Genomic DNA, 20,687 nt, shown 5'->3' with positions numbered 1-20,687 from the left:
TGAAAACACTATTTTTTTTGTTATTTTTTGCCTAGTAAACTTCTTTAGATCTGAATCCAAAGAGAAATAAATAGAATAAATTTACAGGCTGTAAATATCCCCATTTCTATATTGGATTACACTTATTAATTTTAATTGCTTTCTACTTACCACAATAAATCTCATCATGAGAGGCTTCTAGCTGACTATAATATCAGCTACATCAGTAGGGAAATCAAGAGAAATGGGTCACGTAATGCAGCAACCAGCGATATGCGAATATAGAAAGGCAACGGTCGTTTTGCATCTGTTTCAAACAAATCACGCCCGATGTGCAAAAGCACCTCATTCATCCGATTTGAGCGGCGGCGAGAATTATCGCTTTGAGCGTGAAACCTAGGCTGCGTTTAGCAAACCGACTGGAGGCTCTATTTTGCGGTGCTGCTCGCGCAAAACACCAGCAAATGAAAACTGCGCGCCATAGTTTGCAATTTACGACAGATTTCAAGCTCGAGCGGTGCTCCAGAATCAGTAATGCCCCCCACATTGCCGGGAATGGCGTCGACGCAGCTATGCAACCCGTTGAACCGACGAGTTGCACCGGTTGCATACGCCCATTCATCATGAGCCTGTTCAGAGAGCATTTTTCATTCGCCCCTCAGCTCACGTTGTTTGTGCCCCCCGCACTAGAGACAATCTCGAAATTCCGGCCGACGTTTCGATAGCGCCCGTCCGCAGGCAAGCTGCACAAAATTTTAATAAATAACCTTCTCCCTGACAAGGTGGGCCTCTTTTGAAATTCCTGCCTGCTCTGGAATTCCGATAACCGTCGCACAAACAGACCCCTCGGGAAAATCGCAGCGTGCTTGTTTGTGATTAATAAAATTACTTGCAAGTCTTCCCCTTTGAAGTTGCCAAAGAAGTGGGTAAAAAGTTCTCTCCTCAGCCGCAAAATCAACACAAATAACCGCGAACTTATCCAGCAGTTTGACAGAAAGGAAAAAAGCTCGGAGCATGATTAAAAGGCTGATTTTCCTTCTCCCTTTGCCAAGTGTATGGCACAGTGAGAAAGAAAGGTTTCCTTCTAATTTCCAATGCTGCGCCTGTGGATTCAAATTTCTACGTTAATGCAAGTGGAAAATTGATTGGTTTCGCTCCGCTCCCTTCGTTTATATATATTTATATATTTCATTGCGGAAACGAGTTTTCCATTGTTAGACACAGCATCCAATTGCGAAAGAGACACGGTCTCTGCCTGTAATCCAAATAAAAAATGAGCTTCTTTCGAAATGAGTCTCCATTGTGCAGAAAATCAATCGATGTCAGCAAATTGTGAGCTTGGGTTGAGGACAGAACGAACCAAGAGGCTAGCATATGCACAAGAATAATTCAATTTTCTTATTCAAAGTCATTGTGATCTTTTGAAAAAATATATTTAAAAAAATTTTGACGAACGAGGCACTCAAACACTCATAAATAATTTTCATTATTTCTTCTTGTGACTGTTCGTGACATATAAGTTGTATCCCTTTTGTTGTTTTAACTTGCCGCTCATTTTTTTAGCTTTTCAAATACGAATTAGAGTAGGAAAAATAATAAAAGAACTATGTAAACACTGTCGCGTGATTCTTCTATCAATAAGATAGTTTATCAAATTTTATGAGCAAAACTGTTCCGTTTTCTCCCTCTTTTTAAACAAAAATGTTAAATTGAAAATTTTATCTCAGGGTTTTTATCAAAGTGAAATCATTTAATTTTTCACCTTTTTACCAGAAAAAATGATTTTTTTGGAGAAAATCTTAGAAATGGTGCAAACCAAGGAAGCTGAAACCAATTTTCTCGGTCGGCAAGCAAGAAAGCGAGTTTTATCCGCCGCGTGTGTGAACTTGTAATTACGTTTGGCTCGCCCGAGGACTAATCCTTGAGTTAATTACACTCGGGCCCGGGTGTGTGACTGATTCTCCACAAAGGTCGCCGTCCCATGATACGCGTGCACCCTTCTCAGTCAGGCGAATTTGGATAATTAGCGGGCTGCTCGAGCGCTCTGGAATCTGCCCTTCCTGCCGATGAACACCGGAATGCAAAGCAAAGCTGAGAGGGGTCGTGCTTGAAAATTCAAGCTGGCCAAGTGCCACTGTCATTTGCATGAGCCGTGATTGGATTTTCGGCTGTATCGGCAGGTGCGAGCATCACACAACATGCAAATCGGCTTTGGTGCTAATTCTCTCCGCGCTTCAAGTTGCCCTGAGCTAGTTAAGCCACCGCTTAGTGCTCGTGGCTTAGTGTCGCCTGAATTTGATAGCTTGGTATGCTATGTTGGACCCGAAAACCTAGTTAAATAAGATTTAAAATTTTCTGCTTTGCCTAATTCACAATTAGATCGAAACATTTTTCATCGTGGAATCAATTTTAAATTATTAAATCGGTTTTAATATTGTTTATTCTTCCTCTACAAGTCATACATGCATAAAAATCACACTTTCGTCAGTAAATTACAGAGAGGAGAATGGGCTGACAGAAATTAGAGCATTAACGCGAAAAGGTTCAATACAAATGTATCTCACGCCTCGCTGAGCCCTTGAAAAAAAATCATTTTTTCAAATATAATTTTGGATATCAAATACCTTTTTTTATGGAAATCCAATTTCTGTTATGATTTAACCTTAATAACTTTAATTGCTATCAATTTAATCCAACCGTGCAACTAATTTATTTGGAGCCGACAGGTTCCAGAGGAAAAACAAAAATATTATCTCGGCCGCTCTCTCCCTTTCCGGATTTCCCTTGACTCGGCCTGTGATTAGATAGCCACTTTTTCGCTGTCAGGTCCAGTTGCCGTGGCGTTTGGTGACAAATGGACCGCCACCGTGCCGAGAAACTAATCCCAACCGAGGCCCAACAGACGATATTGACAGCCGATACCTACAGAATTTACCCCACGGCTATTGCACCTATCTGGCTGACTGACACATGCACCCCTAAACGCGCCCCTCCGACGAAAGTGGAAGAAAAATGAGACTGGGGCGTGGATGCACTTGTGCGGGGGTGAAAACCAGTGGCTCAGCAGTGCATTTTTCTAGTTAGTCAGTCTCATCCTGGATAAGAAGATTTCAACCCCTAAATTGTGAAACTGGCAAATATCGATTGAATCCTATAATGTGATAAAAGCTGTTTATACTGTAGAAGATATGGGAATCTATAAAAAATTAAACATTTGAACATTGGGATTTTCCATGTAAAGCATCCAGCTATTTGTTCTACAAAATCCTACTCTAAATCTTCCCTCTTATATGCAATTATATGAACAAAGAGCATTTTCTGGGAAGAGGTATATTGAAAAATTGACGAGGAAGCGGAGAAAGCCGTAAAATCAAGCATCGGAGCGTAATTTCTTGGCAAGCAAGCGTTGCAATAAAGGGTGGAGTTTAAGAGGCGTGTCCGACGCGTGCTTGCCCTATATCTTGATCGGCTAGGCTTATATGGTCAGGTAATAATTTTTACGCCGCTTCCTGCTCTCAGCCGTGTTTTGCTCGCAAACGCACACAGCCGCCACTCTTGTTCCCGATAAATTGGGTCACTCTTCCGGAGCATGCTCGCAACAATTTATGCCACAATTAAACCCGCTCCCGGAGAAATCATAAATATTTCTCCGCATCCTGAGCTCGTCGGCCCAAAAGAGTCTTATCCTGTGCACACTCACGTCTCTGCAAAGTGGAAAGACCCGAGTGGCGCCTCTTGTTTTTGGCCCTCGTTCGTGTTTTGGAAGCAGTCGTGTGCCTCCCGGGAATAACGCTCTGCGCGTTTTAAATTTATTTCTCCGCAAAGTTTACAACAATCTCTATTGATTTATATTGGATTGAACACCAGAGCAATGAAGAATAAAATCCAATCTGGAAAATGTATAATGGTTAAATAATGTTTGTCTTTGTAATCCAGCTACTAAAAGTTATTGGGTTATTAGTTCATTGTTTAATGATTATTTTACTGTCACGAGTTTTATTGCTTAATTTTATAATATGTGTTTAACAGATCATATAGGTTATGTGTTATGTATCTAATTAATCAAGGCACTGCTAAGAATATAATTGTTGCAAAATTGTTTCAATTTCAATTTATGAATAATTTACCCTTTTTGGTGAAATTCTACTCGTTGTTGAATCATAGCCGTGCATTCAGCTTGCATGAATCTTTTTCTCACGTTTTTCATTTCAAGGCGTAGGGAGAAAAGAGCACGTGGAACTTCCATTCACGTGCGGTGATACTAATCATTTCACATGCATTCATATTTCACCTAGGAGCAAGTTTTACCAGATTAAGGCCCCACTTGGGCACATAAATCCGACGCGCCTGCTCGGATTTCCCACGAGATCAACGAAATAATTGTGCCGGCTGCTTTTTGGCTGCGTGAATACATAAACGAACGTAACAAGAGGCTTGTGCGTCACGCCAGGTGGAAAAGTGCAACCTGCGAATCTCATATATTCAAACCCCTTGCTGCTCCAAATGGCAGCGGTGTGCGCGAGTGTGTTTGTACGCAGTCGAACGTACACATTTCTGCTCACGAAAAACGAGCCGCAGTAGCTAGTGTACGCAGTAGGCACCCGGCTCTCACCGCGTTTTTAATTAGAAAAGCGGCAGGCATGCTCTTTTAATGTGAATAAAAATGCGGCCGTGCTTTGAAATAAAAACTAGTTATGCTGCGTTCTGCTTTTATATTTAACCATCATCGCCGGCTAACCAAGCGGAAAGCCTTTTTCCTGGGTTGCACTCCCGCGTGTGTAAATAACGTGTCCGAAGAGGTCTGGGTAGCTGCGGAAAAAACCATGCCCGCGAGTGCACACACGCGTCTGTATAAATATTGCACGTGGAGCTAGGAAAAGGCAGCTCGGGGCCGAGAAAAATGGTGTTAAACTTTCGACCTTGAGCTTGGACGCCGTTAATCGCGATTGTCCGCGACAGCACGTGTGTTTTTTATTGCATAAAAAGGCTGCTCCTCTCTTTAGCTCCGGCTGCCGCTGCAAATTCATTTTATTTATGAACTACGAATAGATGTGCTCGGCTAAGTTGAAAAGATGGTCTCTTTTTCCAGTTCGGAAAGTGCATGAGCCGGCGAGAAAAGTTTTCTGCTCTGTGTAATCATAAATGAAGGAAGACCAAGTTGCTTTCTCTGGCGCAAACTACATCCCTCCACCAGCTGGGGATGAAGAGGAATTATAAACTTATTTGTGCAGAGCCCCGCAGAAAATCCACAGATGTGGTGCCGAGTCAGTGAGAAATATTTATCAAATGGGTGATCATGCAGTCGTGACGCTCAAAGTGCACTTGAGAAAGGCAAGTGACGGTTTACCGTTTATCTACGTCCTTTTCATTGTGGAATTCCTCTAGAAGAAAGTTTTCCCAAAAGCAGATAAATGTTTTTAACCATGCTAAAAGTGGAGGAGAAACCTCAAGAGGAAGAATAAACTTTTTTTCTCTTCTTGTTTTCACCAATTCCAATTATTTCCCTTTACTTCGAATATCTTTAAAAACGTGGTATGAATTTAATCATTTTAATGAGAAGCGTATTTTCGTTTTCATTTCTCGTTAAGCATTTTTCATAAAGCGTGGTTGCACACTCACATCATTCAGAGTTTGACTAAAAAGAGGCCATCGCTACCACAGAAAGGCAGTACCGTAAACACCCTCCTACTAAAAAAGTTGTTTCATTATGGAAGCAGTCATAAATTGCAAAATTTACCCTCACCGCTAAATCTGCGCCACACTACCACAAAAAATAAGAATCAAAATGTCACGCGCACGAGGAGCTTTCCAGTGGGACTGAAATTAATTTTTCGCCGAGATTAAGCAGCACAGGTGGTCCCCGAGGGCATTTCGCATGCAAACCGAGCGCGGAGTGCGCTCACTTGACCGCCGTTTTTTGTGACCGCACCCCAGGGAGTGCTGTTGACCTGAGGCGCGATCAGATTATCGCCGCCAGGCGGGTGCAGCACGCGGAATAATCACTCCAAACGCTTTCCGACCGCCCGTCGCGTCGATTGCACAAAAACTTAATTAAAAGTCGGCGGCCGTTTGTTGCAGGATGGGCGGGCACCCTCTGCTCACCGCCAGAGATGGCCCTCGACGGCAACTCGGTCATCTCTTCCACCACCGATTACTCCAAGGTCGTCGAGGTCATGTTCCACGGCGCCATCGGGCCTTCGGGGGAGCGGAGGCTGTGCAGGATCCAGTGCCTCCATGGAGAGTGGGTCGGCCCAATGTGTCAAATAAACGTTGCAAAAGCACCGGGTAAGCAAATTTTATTTTTCACCATATTATGTGAAATGCATTTTAAGATATTTTAATTGATACCAGTTTGGTTTTGAAATATTTATTAAGCTGTATTGTCTGTAAATTCAACCTATTTTCAACCGCTTATTTACTATCATGCAAATATTCAGATATCAATGATTACATTCATCGATACAAACAAACATTCTGTAGAATATTTGGAACTGCAATTACATAAAAAGATTTAAAATCAGGTGGGATTTTTGGATTAAAAGTAAAGGGACTCGTCGAAAAGTTTTTATGGTTTGACAATGTTTATTTCAAACCGTATAATTTTCGTTGAGCTAGCAAACAGTATCATAGCACGAACACAAAATATCGAAAGTAAAGAAAATTCTCAAAATATAAAACACCAGTCACACATCACTGTTTCTTCTTCTTACTCGCGCCAGAGGTTTTCGGTTTTACCGCATCAGGCGTTGGCTTTTGACCCTTTTTCGAGCAGCATCTTCTGCACAACCAGTAAAGGAAGATAAACGGTGCCAAGAGCGCAGCGTAAACGTCCCACATGCCAAGTTGCACCCAATTGAGGTCGGCTCCAGCGGATCTAAGGTGCTTACCGTTCTTATGTCTCAGGGCGTACTCAACCCAGTAGACTGCCCTGTCCAAGGGTGACTCGGGCTGATCCCTGTACTGGAACGACCTCTGGCGGGCCGCCTCTTTTATCCTGAAATAAGGTATCAAAAGTTACCTTGCGCTCGGTATGGCTGTATTTTTGCGATACTTTTTGTTGTGGATAGCCTCGTTTAATGCCCACTTAACAGACGCCTTCGTAATATTGTTGAAGTCGAGCAGAATTCCATAGCCTCCAAGCTGCGCTTTTCGCATGTTGAGCTTTTGGTCGCCGAAAATGGGAATTCCGACCAGCGTTACGCCATGGAAGGCTGCTTCTTGGGCGCTTAACAGGCCACCATGCGTGATGAAAACTTGCACATTAGGATGTGCTGCAAATTATTAATCTTTAGAGTTTCTCTCTGAATACTTGTTCGCTTAAAAAATTCTTAACAACCCTTGAAAGTCTTTTGCAAAATGAATTATTTTCATTAATTGGCTGGAAATTTTGTCCAGATAAACTATTACCTAGAATTTCCTGCTGAGGCATCCATGATGCGACTTTGAGGTTGCTAGGTTTTCCCGGCATTTGGTCCGACTCCCACTTCCACAGTACTCTTTGGGGCAATTCTGAGAAAGCGTCAACAAGCGCCTTGATTCTTTCCTCGCCCATCAATTCGCTCTTAAGGTTGCTGCCCATAGAAAAGTAGATGGCACCTTCTTTGGCACCGTCTAAAAAGTCTTTAAAGTCTTTGTCCAGTGGTTTCACCTCGCGAGAAACGTGCATCCCGCCCACCTCGATGATGTTGGGCATCAGCGGTCGCGGGTAGTTAAGCGTGAAGTGTTGATTAACCAACACGACGACAGCGTTGGACTCTAGCTCAGTCACGTGTGGTGTGTCCGGGCCAAAAATCTAATTAAGAGTTTAAAATATATGGCAAGAGGAATAGGGGGCCGCAAAATTAATTTTATTATAATTGAACTTTCAAGAAAGAGTTTGCAAATTGTTTAAAGGAATACTAATTGCAATATCTAAAAAAATAAAACTGAATTAAACTACCTTTTTGCTGAGGGCGTCCTGCTTGGGCACACTATACAGGTAATATCCAAGGTCAAAGCTCTTTGTGTACAAGAAGTTTGTCAGCCGCTCGATGAAAGACATTCTATCAGAGTATTCCAGGGATGGATTAGGGTAGAATGACAAAGGAATTGGGTTTGCAAACGCGTAGTTGTGGAAATGGAAACCACCAAACGGACAGACCAAAACCAAAGGTGCCTACAATCATTTAGCATAATTTAATAAAGCTGAGTGAGCCTGGCAAAAAAAATTATTACCTTGAAGTGGTTTGCCAATCCATAGAAAGCCTCGTTCATGAACACCTCCGCGATGACCAGGTCAAATCCCTTCCTATCCTCAAGCACTGATTGGAACTGAGGAGTGTTGGCAACGACTTCTGTGACGTAGTAGCCAAAACCCCACATCATCATGTGCACCATGTAGAATGGCATGTCGCTTATTTCAAAAAGGTTTTTGCTTGGACCGTTTTCGATCACTTCCTTCAGAGCGGGCATTAGATCGATGTCAGTGTAATTGGGTAGTTTCTTGCTTTGTGGGAAACCGGACACGACGACCATCTCGTGGCCCCTTTTGGACAGCTCAACGGTCAGTCCGTTCAGCACAATCATGTGACTCTTGGAGATGAAGGGGAAGATGGCCAGGATGCGCGCTCCATGGCCGTAGGCCACACAGGTGGCCGCCAACACCAACAGCGATAACCACCGCATCTGGCAAAATCATGATAAAATCGCTGATTGTTTAGTTTAGAAATTAGACATTTTTGTTGCTTCAATTTAAGCTAGAAGTATGTTTCCAAGCAAATTTTGTACATTCAACGTGAAACAAAAATTTGAGCTGGTTATTTCCTTAAAACTATGTCAGGCGGAGGAACACAATTGTAGTTCAATTTTACAATTGGCTTCATAATACGTTTTAAACGTATATTGATATTCAATATTTTTATGATTGAAAAATGGTTCATTTTAAGGGAGAAGAAATTCTTTATTATATAATATGTAATTTATCAGGAAAGTTCAATTGAAAGTCTTTTATCTAACTCTGTAAATATGGCAAGAAAAACTTTTAAATCAAATGATATCTATAACCAATAAGTTTCTTCCCTGAGCTAAAGCTTTTATAAGTAATTTGATGTTTCTATCTTGAAATTAAAGAAGACCAAATCTGTCTATAATCATATTATTTTAAAAAAAAAAGCTCGGAAGAGTTGTTTTCTGTAATGAGGAGAATATATTAAATTTTTTGCCTTTGTTCGTGCGATTTCCAAAAGTAATATTTTTCGAGTGTTATGTATTAAATCATGAATAATTAACAAAATACATATTATAATGAATCGCTCATCATATTATATGATTTTAAACAGATATCAATAATTTAAAGGCCTATTTCCTGAAAATTCAATATTTCGCCATGTTGTATATTTTCTTATTGCTTATAGGGAACTCAAATATATTAAATTTTTATTTATCAATTGAAAATATAAAACAACAAATTGAACACTCCGATTCAAAACTGGTTAATAAATAAATAAAGTAATTTCTATCAAAATTATTTTAAAACCAGCCCGTTGGCTCGCATTGTTAAGGCACTCTCAGGAGTGTCAAAGCAATGAGAGGTATTTGAGCAGTTGGGAGATCTAATACTGGCTACCCAATGTCAGAGATGGCAAAAAGTGGTTAGTTTAGTGACTCGAATTGCTCAAATTGCTCGACGGGCTGGGAGGCGCACCGGCGCCGACTCGCTACTTGCTGGTTTGCACCTTTCCAGCATGCGTGATTTGGCTTCACGGGACAAATGTCTAGCGTTTCAATGCAGTCCTCGGTGCGGAGGCAAGTGGCCCTTCAGTGGTCTGGGTCCCTGTGCGGCCTGGTGCGCCCATGTTATCCGTTCGCGGTGTTATTGGGACCCGGGTTTCAGCATTCGTGCTAGTGCAGTGCGCGCCCTTCCCGGTCCTCCGGTCCTCGGACAGGGATAAAAAGAGCAAAAAAAAAAAAAAAAACCTTTTATGGCATAATTAATTTGTAGCTGTTCAAACCATCTTAACATTATGTGCCTTAAAAATATCGAATAAATTATTCTTACTTTAGAAAACGAACATATTGTGTTAATTAAAATTTAACATTCAATAATTACCTCCTCCGCCTATCTTCATAGGGAATACGATATCACAATAATTGAAAGTGTAGCGGTTATTCGCAAAAAGCGATTGAAACGTATTGTGCCTAAAAATCATGTACCTGTTTTGTGCAAATAATTTATAGCCGGTTGCCAATTACTCTGGACCAGAGCTCTCAGTCTCAGCTGACTTGCTGTACTGATGATACGCATGTGCGGCAGAAATCGGTTGGAGAAAAGATAGAGGATGCATTACAAAAGTCACGTGGGCCGAGCAAGGGCAACGCACTATCGCTGCCCAAGGTGACGAGCAGCACCATATAAATGCAAGGCTCCAGATGCGGCAACTCGGCGAAAGATTTCACTTTATTAAATGAATGGAGAATTGAAGAGACATCTATTGAGGAAAATAGAAAATGAGCTTTAATTGCAATTTGCAGAATCTCAAGGATCCGTTTTTGGAGTTTAAATTCAGTATTTGAAAAGTGCGACCACTCGAGGTTGTTTTCATGTTGAATATAATTAAAACCAGGCTTCATCCTCATTTGGTCTTTGGAGCTTGCCTCAAGTTCCTCATGAATAGGACGTACTTGATGACGTCGAAACTGGTCGAGAAATAAAGAAGACAAATTTCTCTTTAATTGACAACGAGGATGAAGCCTGGTTTTAATTATATTTAAATTCAGTCTTCAGTTCTCTCAAATATATGAAAATTAAACAGTGGTAGAAATTTATATTTCAACACACATTTTAGCTTCAAAATTCCCATCTGTTTTATCTTCCTAAATTATTAATTAAACCTATATTTTACTGCAAATTTAGAATGATGAAAATTATTTTGTTATTTTTGTGGTTATGTATGTCCTAAAAATGTAACTTACTTCTAAATTTAAACAAGACATAGAGTGAAACCTAAATGAAAAATGTTCAAGATTGCATTGTATTATGAAATAAAAACCTTGAGACAGTATTTATAACGAAATATTAATAATATTTTAAAGCTAATTTCTGATATATTGCATATTTTGGAGGAAATTAAACATTCCAAAGAAAACATTCGACTTTCGAGCGCTACCAAATGTTGATTAAAAATATTTGCTAAACATGACGACTTTTTCAGAATATTAAAATATTTTGAGTAAGCGTCAACGCTGTAAGAGGCAGCAAGCGGATTATTTCGTTCCGCTCTAATGAAAATCGGGATGGATTTAGTTTCCTCCCGCATTAAGCCTCGCTCCCGTTCCATTTTTTCGCATTGAGCACATTTTGTTTTCTTTCCAGGCGGCGACATTTACGGACCTCTCTTGCGAAGCTGTCATTTCGGCGCTCTTCCGCCTCAGCTGCTGGTGATGTACAAGAATGTCAGCATTGTGGTGAGTTCTTATTCCATCTCCGTCGGCAGATACGAGAAGAGAGAGATACAATCCCCTTCCCATAAAAAATTGCACGCCAGCGCGCAAGCATCAGGGTCAAAGGAAATTAAATTGTCACACACAAAAAGGGTCTTGCACGGCTGGCTCTCTCTCTCTCTCTCTCTCTCTCTCTCTCTCTCTCTCTCTCTCTCTCTCTCTCTCTCTCTCTCTCTCTCTCTCTCGGCTTATGACGAGAAGAGTGAAAAATTCGACAACAATAAATTTCCCTCTTCCCGACATGGTTGCCAAATAGACAACTTCAAAATTTAAAAGTTGGCATGGTTAGAGGAATTTTGCATTTCTTAAAGATGCTATCACGCATTTAATTTTATTTCTAAATAATGTGGTTGTTAGCAGACCATGCTCTTCTACCAATCCAGTAATTGCTTCTAACACTTGAATTTGGATGAAAACCGATTTTCTGGAACGAGAAGCTGGTTCTGGCAACCATAGCGGGGAAAAGTGAAACGGCGCACAGCTGGGCAATTAAATTCGAATAAAATATTCCCCCTGTGCGTGCATGATGGCGACAAATTTGGCCTTTTTTCTTTTCCACTCTCGAGTTTTTTGCTCGGCAGCGGATGAGAGGACGTATTATTAACATTTTGCGCAAGGCAGGGATGAATTTTAATTCCACCTCGGAGAACGTACCACCACTTTGCAGCGCCAGACCCAGGGACGGCTGCTTGACAAAAATGTGTCGGGTTCAACACAAAGGGATTAAATCGTGCCCGGAGATGAAGACAATTTTCGCTCGAGCACACACTCCCAATATTCTCTTCTCACTCCTCTCTTTCCCTCTCGTGCGTCTCCTGCTTTTGTTCTCTTGAAAAATGCCTCGTTCCGAAATTACATTGTCTGTGCATGGTTAAAAAATGAGGTGTTGAAACACAGCGCGCGTGATAAAATCTTATTTTCGCTCGTTTCTCGCGCACGACTCCCTTAGCTGTATTTCCTATGCCTTCTCTTCGTGAAATGAAATTTCTTACACCATTTGAGATTGCTGATAGCGACGATAAAAACGCGAATTAAGTGCCCCCTTCAAATCCCGAAAGTGCGATTAAGCATGTGATTAAAATTTCCAAAATTTTATTAAATCCTCAGCCCATGAAATACACTAAAAACAAAACACTGGTGATGAAATCATATATGGTGTAATATTTGACTGTTTAGTTCAATTAATACATTTTTGATTGAATATGAGAGAAATGGCTGTTTCAATCAAACGCAGAATTGCATACCTCAAATTGTCTTGAAACTATAGCAGTGATGTCCTGTAAATTAAAATGTGTTAGGGGACCACGTTCAAAGAACTTGATTGATATATTTGGATAAAAGTAATTTAATTGATTGAAGTGAACGATCATGTATTCAACATATGTTTATACAACGGATTTGCTTTATAATTTTCCTGAAAACTAATCCAAATCATCTAACAAAAATTATTTAAACTTTAAGTAAATAAAAAACCTATTTTAGTTACAAATTCCTTTTGTTTTAGTATATGAGAGAAACCATTTTAAAAACCATTACAGTGGTTAACAACTAGCAAAACTCAAAACGATAGGGTTACAACTTTATAAAAAAAACGAATGTGTTTGATCATTATCGTGGGAAAAGATTAAATTGGAGCTTGTAAAAGATCAAAAATGAAATCCGTCATTGAATTGCCCTTTCCATCAATTGGGGAGGGTATCAAGTAAATAGCATGTCCGGCGAAACGAGTTTTGCTGCGGTGCTGCTGACGAAAACGTGATGAAAATGATGGATTTTTCCTTGTGCACCCTTCAATCCATCAAAGGCAGGTTTAGCAGCGTGTGCGCAACACAGAGATAAAGCGGTCCGGCAACGCCAGCTGGCCCAAAATCCAGCCGAGGCTTAATTTGATTAAACTCGCCATATTCGCGGTCGCGATAATAAATGGCTATCAATTTTCAATATGGATCCAACAGTTTGAGAGAGCAGCACGCGAGAGACGCGCTGCACAAAAGGCTGACGTCAGGCCGGCGCGCAGCCAGATCGATTTTCATTTTGTGTCCTCGGCACAAATGGCCAATTTTTTCACGTCCGCGAACGACTAGAGCAAATTTATTTTTTGCCATCGCGTCTGATAGGCAGAATTTTTCATCAACTGTTTTATAATACCTTGACGGAGAGTGCAATATCTTCTGGAACCATCCGCTCAATCGGCTAGCCCCACATAGAGTGTCCATTCTGCGTGAAAAAATATGATCGCATGCATGAAACTAGGATCTTTGATTTTAATCTACGATAATATTTTCTATTGAGATTTTTACAGTATCTCCTGGGTTTAGAAAGGTTGCTGTATAAATTAACCTTCTCTTTATAAGTGAAATTTACGTGTTGCGGTGTGGTCGCTCTGGGAGGAAGGAATGAATCTCACTGATTCATGGCTCAAGATAGGCAGACTAATTCATTTTACGTTCCGCTCTCTGTGTGCATCAAATACCTTATTAAATATTAAATACTTAGAATATAACAGTGAGCAGTTTTAATTCATAATTTTATTTCAATATTTGTTTTGGTACGAGATATTATTTTCTTAAAACATATTTCGGGCTACCCTATAAAAATCAATTTTTAAGCATTTTAGATTCATTGACGTAATATAGGTACTTCCCGGATTTCCTCTATTCACAAGAGACCGTTTCCAATGTGGCAGCATCCAGAAGAAACCCCTCGGCTGAATGCCGAAGCGAACCTTGCAAAAGTCGCCGTTCCATTGGCAAGAACCTGAGAAACGCAGCCGTGCATGAAACACGATTCTCGTCTCTCAAAGTGATTTTTCACTTTGGACCGGCAGGAAAAGAGACCTCAAAGAGGCGGTTCGGCCAGCTCGGCAGGAACCCTTTCTGACCGCCACCACTACTTTGGCAACTAATAAAACTTGACGCATAAAAGAGGTGGGAATTGAAGGCTAGGTGTGCCGGGATGGGGCCAGACTGGCCGAGGCGGATGGGCAACCGGCAACTGCCCAGCCCCGACCGGCCGGCCAGTCGAGAGCCAATATTGCCCCACGGAATTCGCCACCGGCCAAAGGAGAATTCCTCCGTATGCAAAAGGGGCTGCGTCGTTGGAGCGGAAAGAATTTGGTGCAGCAAGCAAAAAAGAAAATGGCTAGAGCAGTTGTCAGAATGAGTGATGTGTAGTATATTTATCAAGAACCCTCAAAATTCTCCGTTGGCCTGCTTGTCACTCAAGTTCTATTGCCAAGCTCTGTTTGTGCGTCTATAGATGAATACGTTCTTTTGTTCGACATGAGAGTTGGCTATTGATTTCCTCGCAATGTTTAGAGCTAACCAAAATTGAAGTCATGTCATGATGCATGTACAAATTCTGGCAATGATTTGTTATTTTCTAAATTAGATGTTAAATTGTCAAGAGATCACTACAATTGTTAAAATTGAAAAAATACTTATACACAATTCGTAGATTTTACACAATTGGCAAACAAATGAGGAATGGGTGGCATTTGAAGTTAATTAATTGCAAGGAAAATTATCTCACCCGTTTTCGTACTATTTAGCTCGCTATTTTGGCCTCGCGGGCCTCCTCAGCAGTAATTGACCTTCAAATGCAAATTCATGCCATAATATTAGCTGCAGAGAGTAAGGAATCAATGATTGTTGAAAACATCTCTCTTGGAACAAAACAATCCATATCTAAAATTCCATCCTTTCTTACAAAGCTGATTCAATAAAGAAACTTCTGCCCTTTATTTCACGAAAGAAATTCTGAGAGGTAAAATAGAAATTCCGGGTTCCTTTCTTAAGGCTGCTAACTACTGTCCAATCAATAATCAAATAATGGAAATTTGCCGTGAAATTAATTCATCAATGCGAAATAAGCGTTTAACTATCAAATAAACAGAAAATGAGACCATTTATTGGGATGATTTACTTTACAAATTGATTTTACAAAAGCATTCCTGTGATTAGTATACAATTAAAAAATGAAATAGTATATAATATTTTATAGTTGTTGAGATTCTGATACATTTATTTCTGCTACAGATGAATGACTTGGATTTGATGATTCAGTGTAACTGATTAATATTTGCAAAGAAAATGTAGGAGAAGGTGCATGTGTGCGTAATATTTTACCTTTTGATTTAGCACGAACATTTATCAAAAGTGGCGCAAATGCAACGAATCGAAAGAACACGCTCGAGAGGAAACAAGGAGCAATAAATCGCGATCCCCTACACTAGCGTCGCTCCCAATAAAATTTCCGCACTCACCGAGTCCGAAAAGTTATCTGAAATGAGAAATCAGTCATGTTAAGAGATGCAATCCTCCGGCGGAGCGGAAGAAGAGCGTTATTACTTTCCCTCTGCCCCGTAAAATTCAAAGACGGCCGATAAATTTGATCCAGCAGCGGAAAACTAGTTTTCCCTCGTGTAATAAAGTACGACATTGGAATTCCTGCGCTTTTCATTTTTGATACTGCGCACCTCAGTTGAAAAATAAATAATAAACTGCTTTCCAGCAGCAGCCCTTTTCTTTGTTCCCTCTGAATAAAGAGCTCACATATAATATATGGAAGTGTGCTGGAAATGTCTGTGCATGTGAATTTGCCCGCTCGGCGGCACGTCGTTAACAAAAACAGAGGCTGCCTGCCTTTGGCACAGAGACCAGACGTGAGTTTGACTTGCCTTCCGTCTCGGAAAAGTGGAGCTCGTTTCACTTATCTGCCGCTGTGTATTTTCACAGCAGTTGATCAACTAAATTGGGTCAACTTTTATACGCCGTATAAGACTTACTTTTTGTCTTGCTTAAATGTTTTAAAAGGGAGGGCTTCCCTCGCTTGATTCCCCTAGTGAAACAAACTTCTAGCTGCATCCTTAATTATGCATATCCTTCCAGTGCATCCGGACCTGTTTTCTCATGATTTTATGACTCTCTTGCTTTTGTTTTTGTTCAATCAATTCACTAAGTTAGAGCAGAGAGCGGAAGTGAAAGAAAATTTAAGTGAAAAGTTAAATTATGACGGAAAGAATGCATCTATTTCTTTTGTTGAAAAGACGCATTAATTTGCATATTAATACATTAAAGAGCTTCAGTAAAATCTAAATTTGATATTATCTTGAATCTTTTTCAAAGAAAATGTTCATTTCATCGGTTTCATCAATAATTTTACATCTGTTTGTTTTATAAAGTTGTCGCAAACACACATCCAGGAGAACCTACAAACATGAGCAATTCCAGAGCTATCTTAATTGCCAATATTAATTAACACTCAATTCAACTAACCACTGTTGTTACATTGTAATGTTCAATCAACTTCAAACTATGTTACAAACTTTATTCCATGTCGATACGATAATTAACACGTTAATTACAATTAGATTACTTCAACAACAGTGATGCTACTACATAGATGATCCTCTGTTATAATTTCTTCAAAGTGTTTTGTGGTAATGAAATCTTGTGACTCTCGACTACGAAATTTCAACTCTCAGCAAGCGTTAAAATACAAAATTAAAAAGTTTATAGGAAATTGTTTAATAAGCAAATCTCTTGATTTTTCTTGGGTGCTATAATTCATGGTTAAAAAGTGAAATGAAAAATGGACACAACTACAGAACTTGCTACGTTAAAGTAAATCTGAATCATAGGAGAAATATTTTACCAATCGAATTTTCTGATGCGCTAGAAGTTGTATCTGTTAGCGTAGGAGACGAAGACTTGGGCAGCACTATTTTTCGATTTGAATACAGTGCTCGTTCTCTTGCTCTCAAAAAAGAATAATGGACTCTCAGAGTGCACGCGCAGAGCACTTGACGCTGGCACTAAATTACAAATTTAAGCCACTGCGTTTCTCTTTTACGCCGATACGCACGAGCTGCTTCGCCAAAAGTTTAACCAAATTTTAACGTTGCATGATTGGAATAAATAAGCTGGTGGTGGTACAATCATTTCGAACGAATAAATAAAAAAATGGAAAGAACCACAGCGACGAGTGAAAACAAATTTGGAAAACATAATTGATACTCTGGGCACGCGAACGACTGCAGAGGCGCATTCGATACTCTCTCGAGCACACGAGATGACAGCGAATTTAATTTTGAGCATCGATCGCACGCGGCCAATATTTCGCTTTCTGCAATATTAATTTACTTGCGAACACGCACGCAAAACCGAAATTGAAGTTGTCTGCCTAGCCTGCTTTGTAGGTGGGATTTTGCTTTGCTGACTCGCAAAACACAAACACAGAATCAACATTGCATATATTAAATGCCACCTTGGTGAGAGGGAGAGAACGTGCCGTCAAGTCTGTCTCTGTGTGCTTGCCAGCGAGCGTTGAGATTTGATTGGAATGGAAGTTGGAGACGGTTTTGAACAGGGTTTTCCAGACGTTTAGTCTTTGTAGAAGGATTAAATTCTCACTACAGTAGAAAAATATTCTTCAATTTGTTTAGTCAATAAAAGAAATTTGACAAAAGCGACACAATTTTTCAGATAATTACTATTGAGAAAAATCTTAAATTTTTATCTATATTGCACTATTTATAAAACAAATACGTTTTTTTTTATTTTTGTCATTACAAACACATGAAAGTCATTCAAAAAAGACTGCATAGATTCAGAATACTTGTTCAAAATGATCTTGACCACGTTAGGACAATGCATAAATTATTTTTAGCAATCCATAAATCAACTCGTTCACTGCTAAGAAATTTACGTCGCAGTAGTTATAAATAATAGGCCAATCTAAACATGCCAAATTCAGTCCAAATCGCCGTGTTTCCTGTCTAAAATATCCGTTTTTATGAGGGGGACAAGGAAAAATGGGCAGAAACGAGCAACAAGATGCTATGAAGGAAACGCCACGGCAATTCCAAGCCCGCTCTTTTCACGGTCGATTTGGAAGTGGCGAGAGCTGAAGAAACAAGGGCCTAATGGCGGCCATTCGGCGCGCGTGTGTGGCAAAAATTGGGAAGGGACGGGTGGAGCTGCGAAAATTAAAAGAGCACGCACCGTTTGCGTCGACCGCCGCTTTCCCGGCGGCGCACTTTCAATCCAGCCGGACCACGAAAAGCAGCAACTTTATTCAGCGGTGTCCATTTGTAAAAGTAGCTCGTTTTAGCAATGGCCGGTTGTGTAGCAAAGTAGTACGTTATCTTCCCTTACTCTAGTATGGCGTTTTTCTCCTCTCCTCAGCCTCTTTTATCTCTACCAGCCGCCGACCAACAGAGTATCTTGGACTTCTGTCTGTGCCAAATGGAATTAAAGTGACCCTTCCCAGGCTGCAAATTTGTTATCATTTGTTTATAACTGCCAGCCTTCGTGCACGGTCTGCTGCGGTATAAAATTAATTGCCTTGTTCATGCGGGGTTGCTGTTTTTGCGTTCGCTCTCGTCCATCCGATTGTTTGCCAGCGTGAATTACGGACCGCCGATGTAAACAAAATCTGCATCAAAATGCGATCAAACAATGCTTGCTGTGCGCGCGGAATATGATATTTCCATTTAAATTCGGCTGTCGGCCCGGTTTAATTGGAACGAACGTGCAAAACAATTAAAATTTTGCGAAGTTTGGCAGGTGACAGCATGATACCCGTTTATATTAATTATAATTCGCTGTCCTGTTAATAAGTAGTGGCCATTCAATATGAGCGTTCTAATTAGGATTCCGGACAGACTGAAAGTGTCCCGATTATTTGATATTTCCCAAATTTTGGCCTTTCTGTGCCCTCAAATCTATCTGACTTCAATAAGCTTTAAAGGAGACAGGAAAATTGGCTTAAACATAAACGAGTCAATTAGAAAGAAGCGATTAAAAAACAGTTTTTGTATAGCACAGAATCAATTTAAAGCCACCAATAGAAAAAAAATTGGTTTTTGGAGTAGTACACTTTTGTGCTTCCCTGTTCATATATCTATCTTCTGACTTATTAACTGTTAAAAATAACGTATAAAAGGCTTTAAAAAGTTGTCCCACCCTAAGAATTTAAACAAGTTTCAAAAATTTTTAAGTTCCACTTCCAGGAGATGCACTCAAAGCACAAGTTTGAAATATAAGCAATCGAAAATTAAATGACTGACTCAAATTTTTCATGATTATTTCCAAAGGTAAATTTAGACGCGTGATTTGCCGTAACTGAAACTCCACATTTCCTCCACCTGCCACACAATACAGTCGCGCGGGTTGCATACCTATCTCCTCATTTATAAAGTTTGCATTGTTTGTGTTTGCAGGCGGACACGAGGGTGCCGTTTCCGGACGGCACGCAGGTGATGGTTCGGTGTCGTGAGCTCGGCGTCTACAAGCTGCTCGGGGAGTCAACCCTGACGTGCCAGGGTGGCGTGTGGAACCACCAGGTGCCCAACTGCATCCCCACTACGCTGCTAACCAACTTCACAGGTAAAACTTTCGAGTGCTTGAGCAAACTGTTTTTATTTCTTACGATTGAACGGCTCAGCTGGCTAGAATCTTTGCAATGCATGCAAAGTTTTATTGCTGTGAAATTTTCCGCTCCCTTTTGCATCGCTGGAAGGTGCTCTCGGCTCTCGAGCATTTATTTGCACGCTGTGACCTACAACCGGTGAAAGATCTCACAGACGAAGATAAAATGTAGTTCAGAAGTTTTTTTTTTGCTTTACGGGCAGGATATATATTGCTGTAAATCTGCTTTGAAGTTTAACTATTTTTGAATAGAAATGCGAGTGTTCATTTCAATCTATTATGCCTGGGATATTAGTTCTCGTCTTTCCGCATACTCATTTTAGTGGAATGCTAAAATTATTATAATCTCAAGGAATGCTTTTTTTCTTTTACAACGTACTTTCCTCGAGAAAAATGTACAACAACTCACGCTTTTACATCTTCATGCCTGCAGCCAATAAGTTTGTGCTCCAGCTTGACTAGCAGTCGTAAAAGGCAGGCAGCTTGCGATCTCTCATAATTTCAACTTTATAGCAAGCCGCTTTTAAGCCGCAAGAAATCCATTACGGGGATATTTTTTCTACAGATGACGCTCCTCCCACAATTCTTGTGCGAGTGCCTGCTGGTTCCGCTTCCGTTGAGCCTGACGGCGAGCTGGCCGTGTTTCCGGGCAGCATCATCCACCTGGAGTGCGTCTTCGCACGCAAGCTGGGCAACCCTGAGTGGAGCTGGTCGTCGGCCTTCAGACAGTACCTGACAGGTGAGCACCAGTACTCTTCTAGTTATTGGAGCATTTTTTGTGATACATGAACAAAATTA

The 20,687-nt window shown here is 40.5% G+C and overlaps 2 protein-coding genes across 2 annotated transcripts in view; one reads left to right on the top strand and one right to left on the bottom strand.

Moving 5' to 3' along the window:
* The window catches only part of LOC135939235 (locomotion-related protein Hikaru genki-like), a 40,027-nt gene that overhangs the window by 7,042 nt on the left and 12,298 nt on the right, over window positions 1-20,687 (top strand). Inside the window, exons 2-5 of the mRNA XM_065483509.1 lie at window positions 6,058-6,264; window positions 11,330-11,421; window positions 19,682-19,847; window positions 20,455-20,628. Coding sequence (XP_065339581.1) covers window positions 6,058-6,264; window positions 11,330-11,421; window positions 19,682-19,847; window positions 20,455-20,628 — 639 coding nt within the window. The remainder of the gene's footprint in view (window positions 1-6,057; window positions 6,265-11,329; window positions 11,422-19,681; window positions 19,848-20,454; window positions 20,629-20,687) is intronic.
* Window positions 6,531-10,317, bottom strand: LOC135939237 (UDP-glycosyltransferase UGT5-like). Its single transcript, XM_065483510.1, has 6 exons — window positions 10,171-10,317; window positions 8,194-8,643; window positions 7,919-8,134; window positions 7,387-7,771; window positions 7,031-7,250; window positions 6,531-6,973 (listed from the first exon to the last, which is right to left on the bottom strand). The coding sequence occupies exons 2-6, from the start codon at window positions 8,641-8,643 to the stop codon at window positions 6,670-6,672; spliced, it is 1,575 nt and encodes a 524-aa protein (XP_065339582.1). The 5' UTR covers window positions 10,171-10,317; the 3' UTR covers window positions 6,531-6,669.

This window comes from Cloeon dipterum, chromosome 3 (genome assembly GCF_949628265.1).
Source record: "Cloeon dipterum chromosome 3, ieCloDipt1.1, whole genome shotgun sequence".
Classification (NCBI taxonomy): Eukaryota; Metazoa; Arthropoda; class Insecta; order Ephemeroptera; family Baetidae; genus Cloeon; species Cloeon dipterum.
The sequence above is the reverse complement of the archived record's forward strand: the minus strand, read 5'-3'. Positions and strand labels throughout refer to the sequence as shown.

Bases quoted from the DNA above. Each gene is read 5' to 3' on its own strand.
- LOC135939237 (XM_065483510.1), bottom strand. From the start codon at position 8,643: ATGCGGTGGTTATCGCTGTTGGTGTTGGCGGCCACCTGTGTGGCCTAC. The intron at 7,772-7,918 runs GTAGTTTAATTC...ACTCTTAATTAG, and splicing joins AGGACGCCCTCAGCAAAAAG to ATTTTTGGCCCGGACACACC. The intron at 7,251-7,386 runs GTAATAGTTTAT...AATAATTTGCAG, and splicing joins GCCTCAGCAGGAAATTCTAG to CACATCCTAATGTGCAAGTT.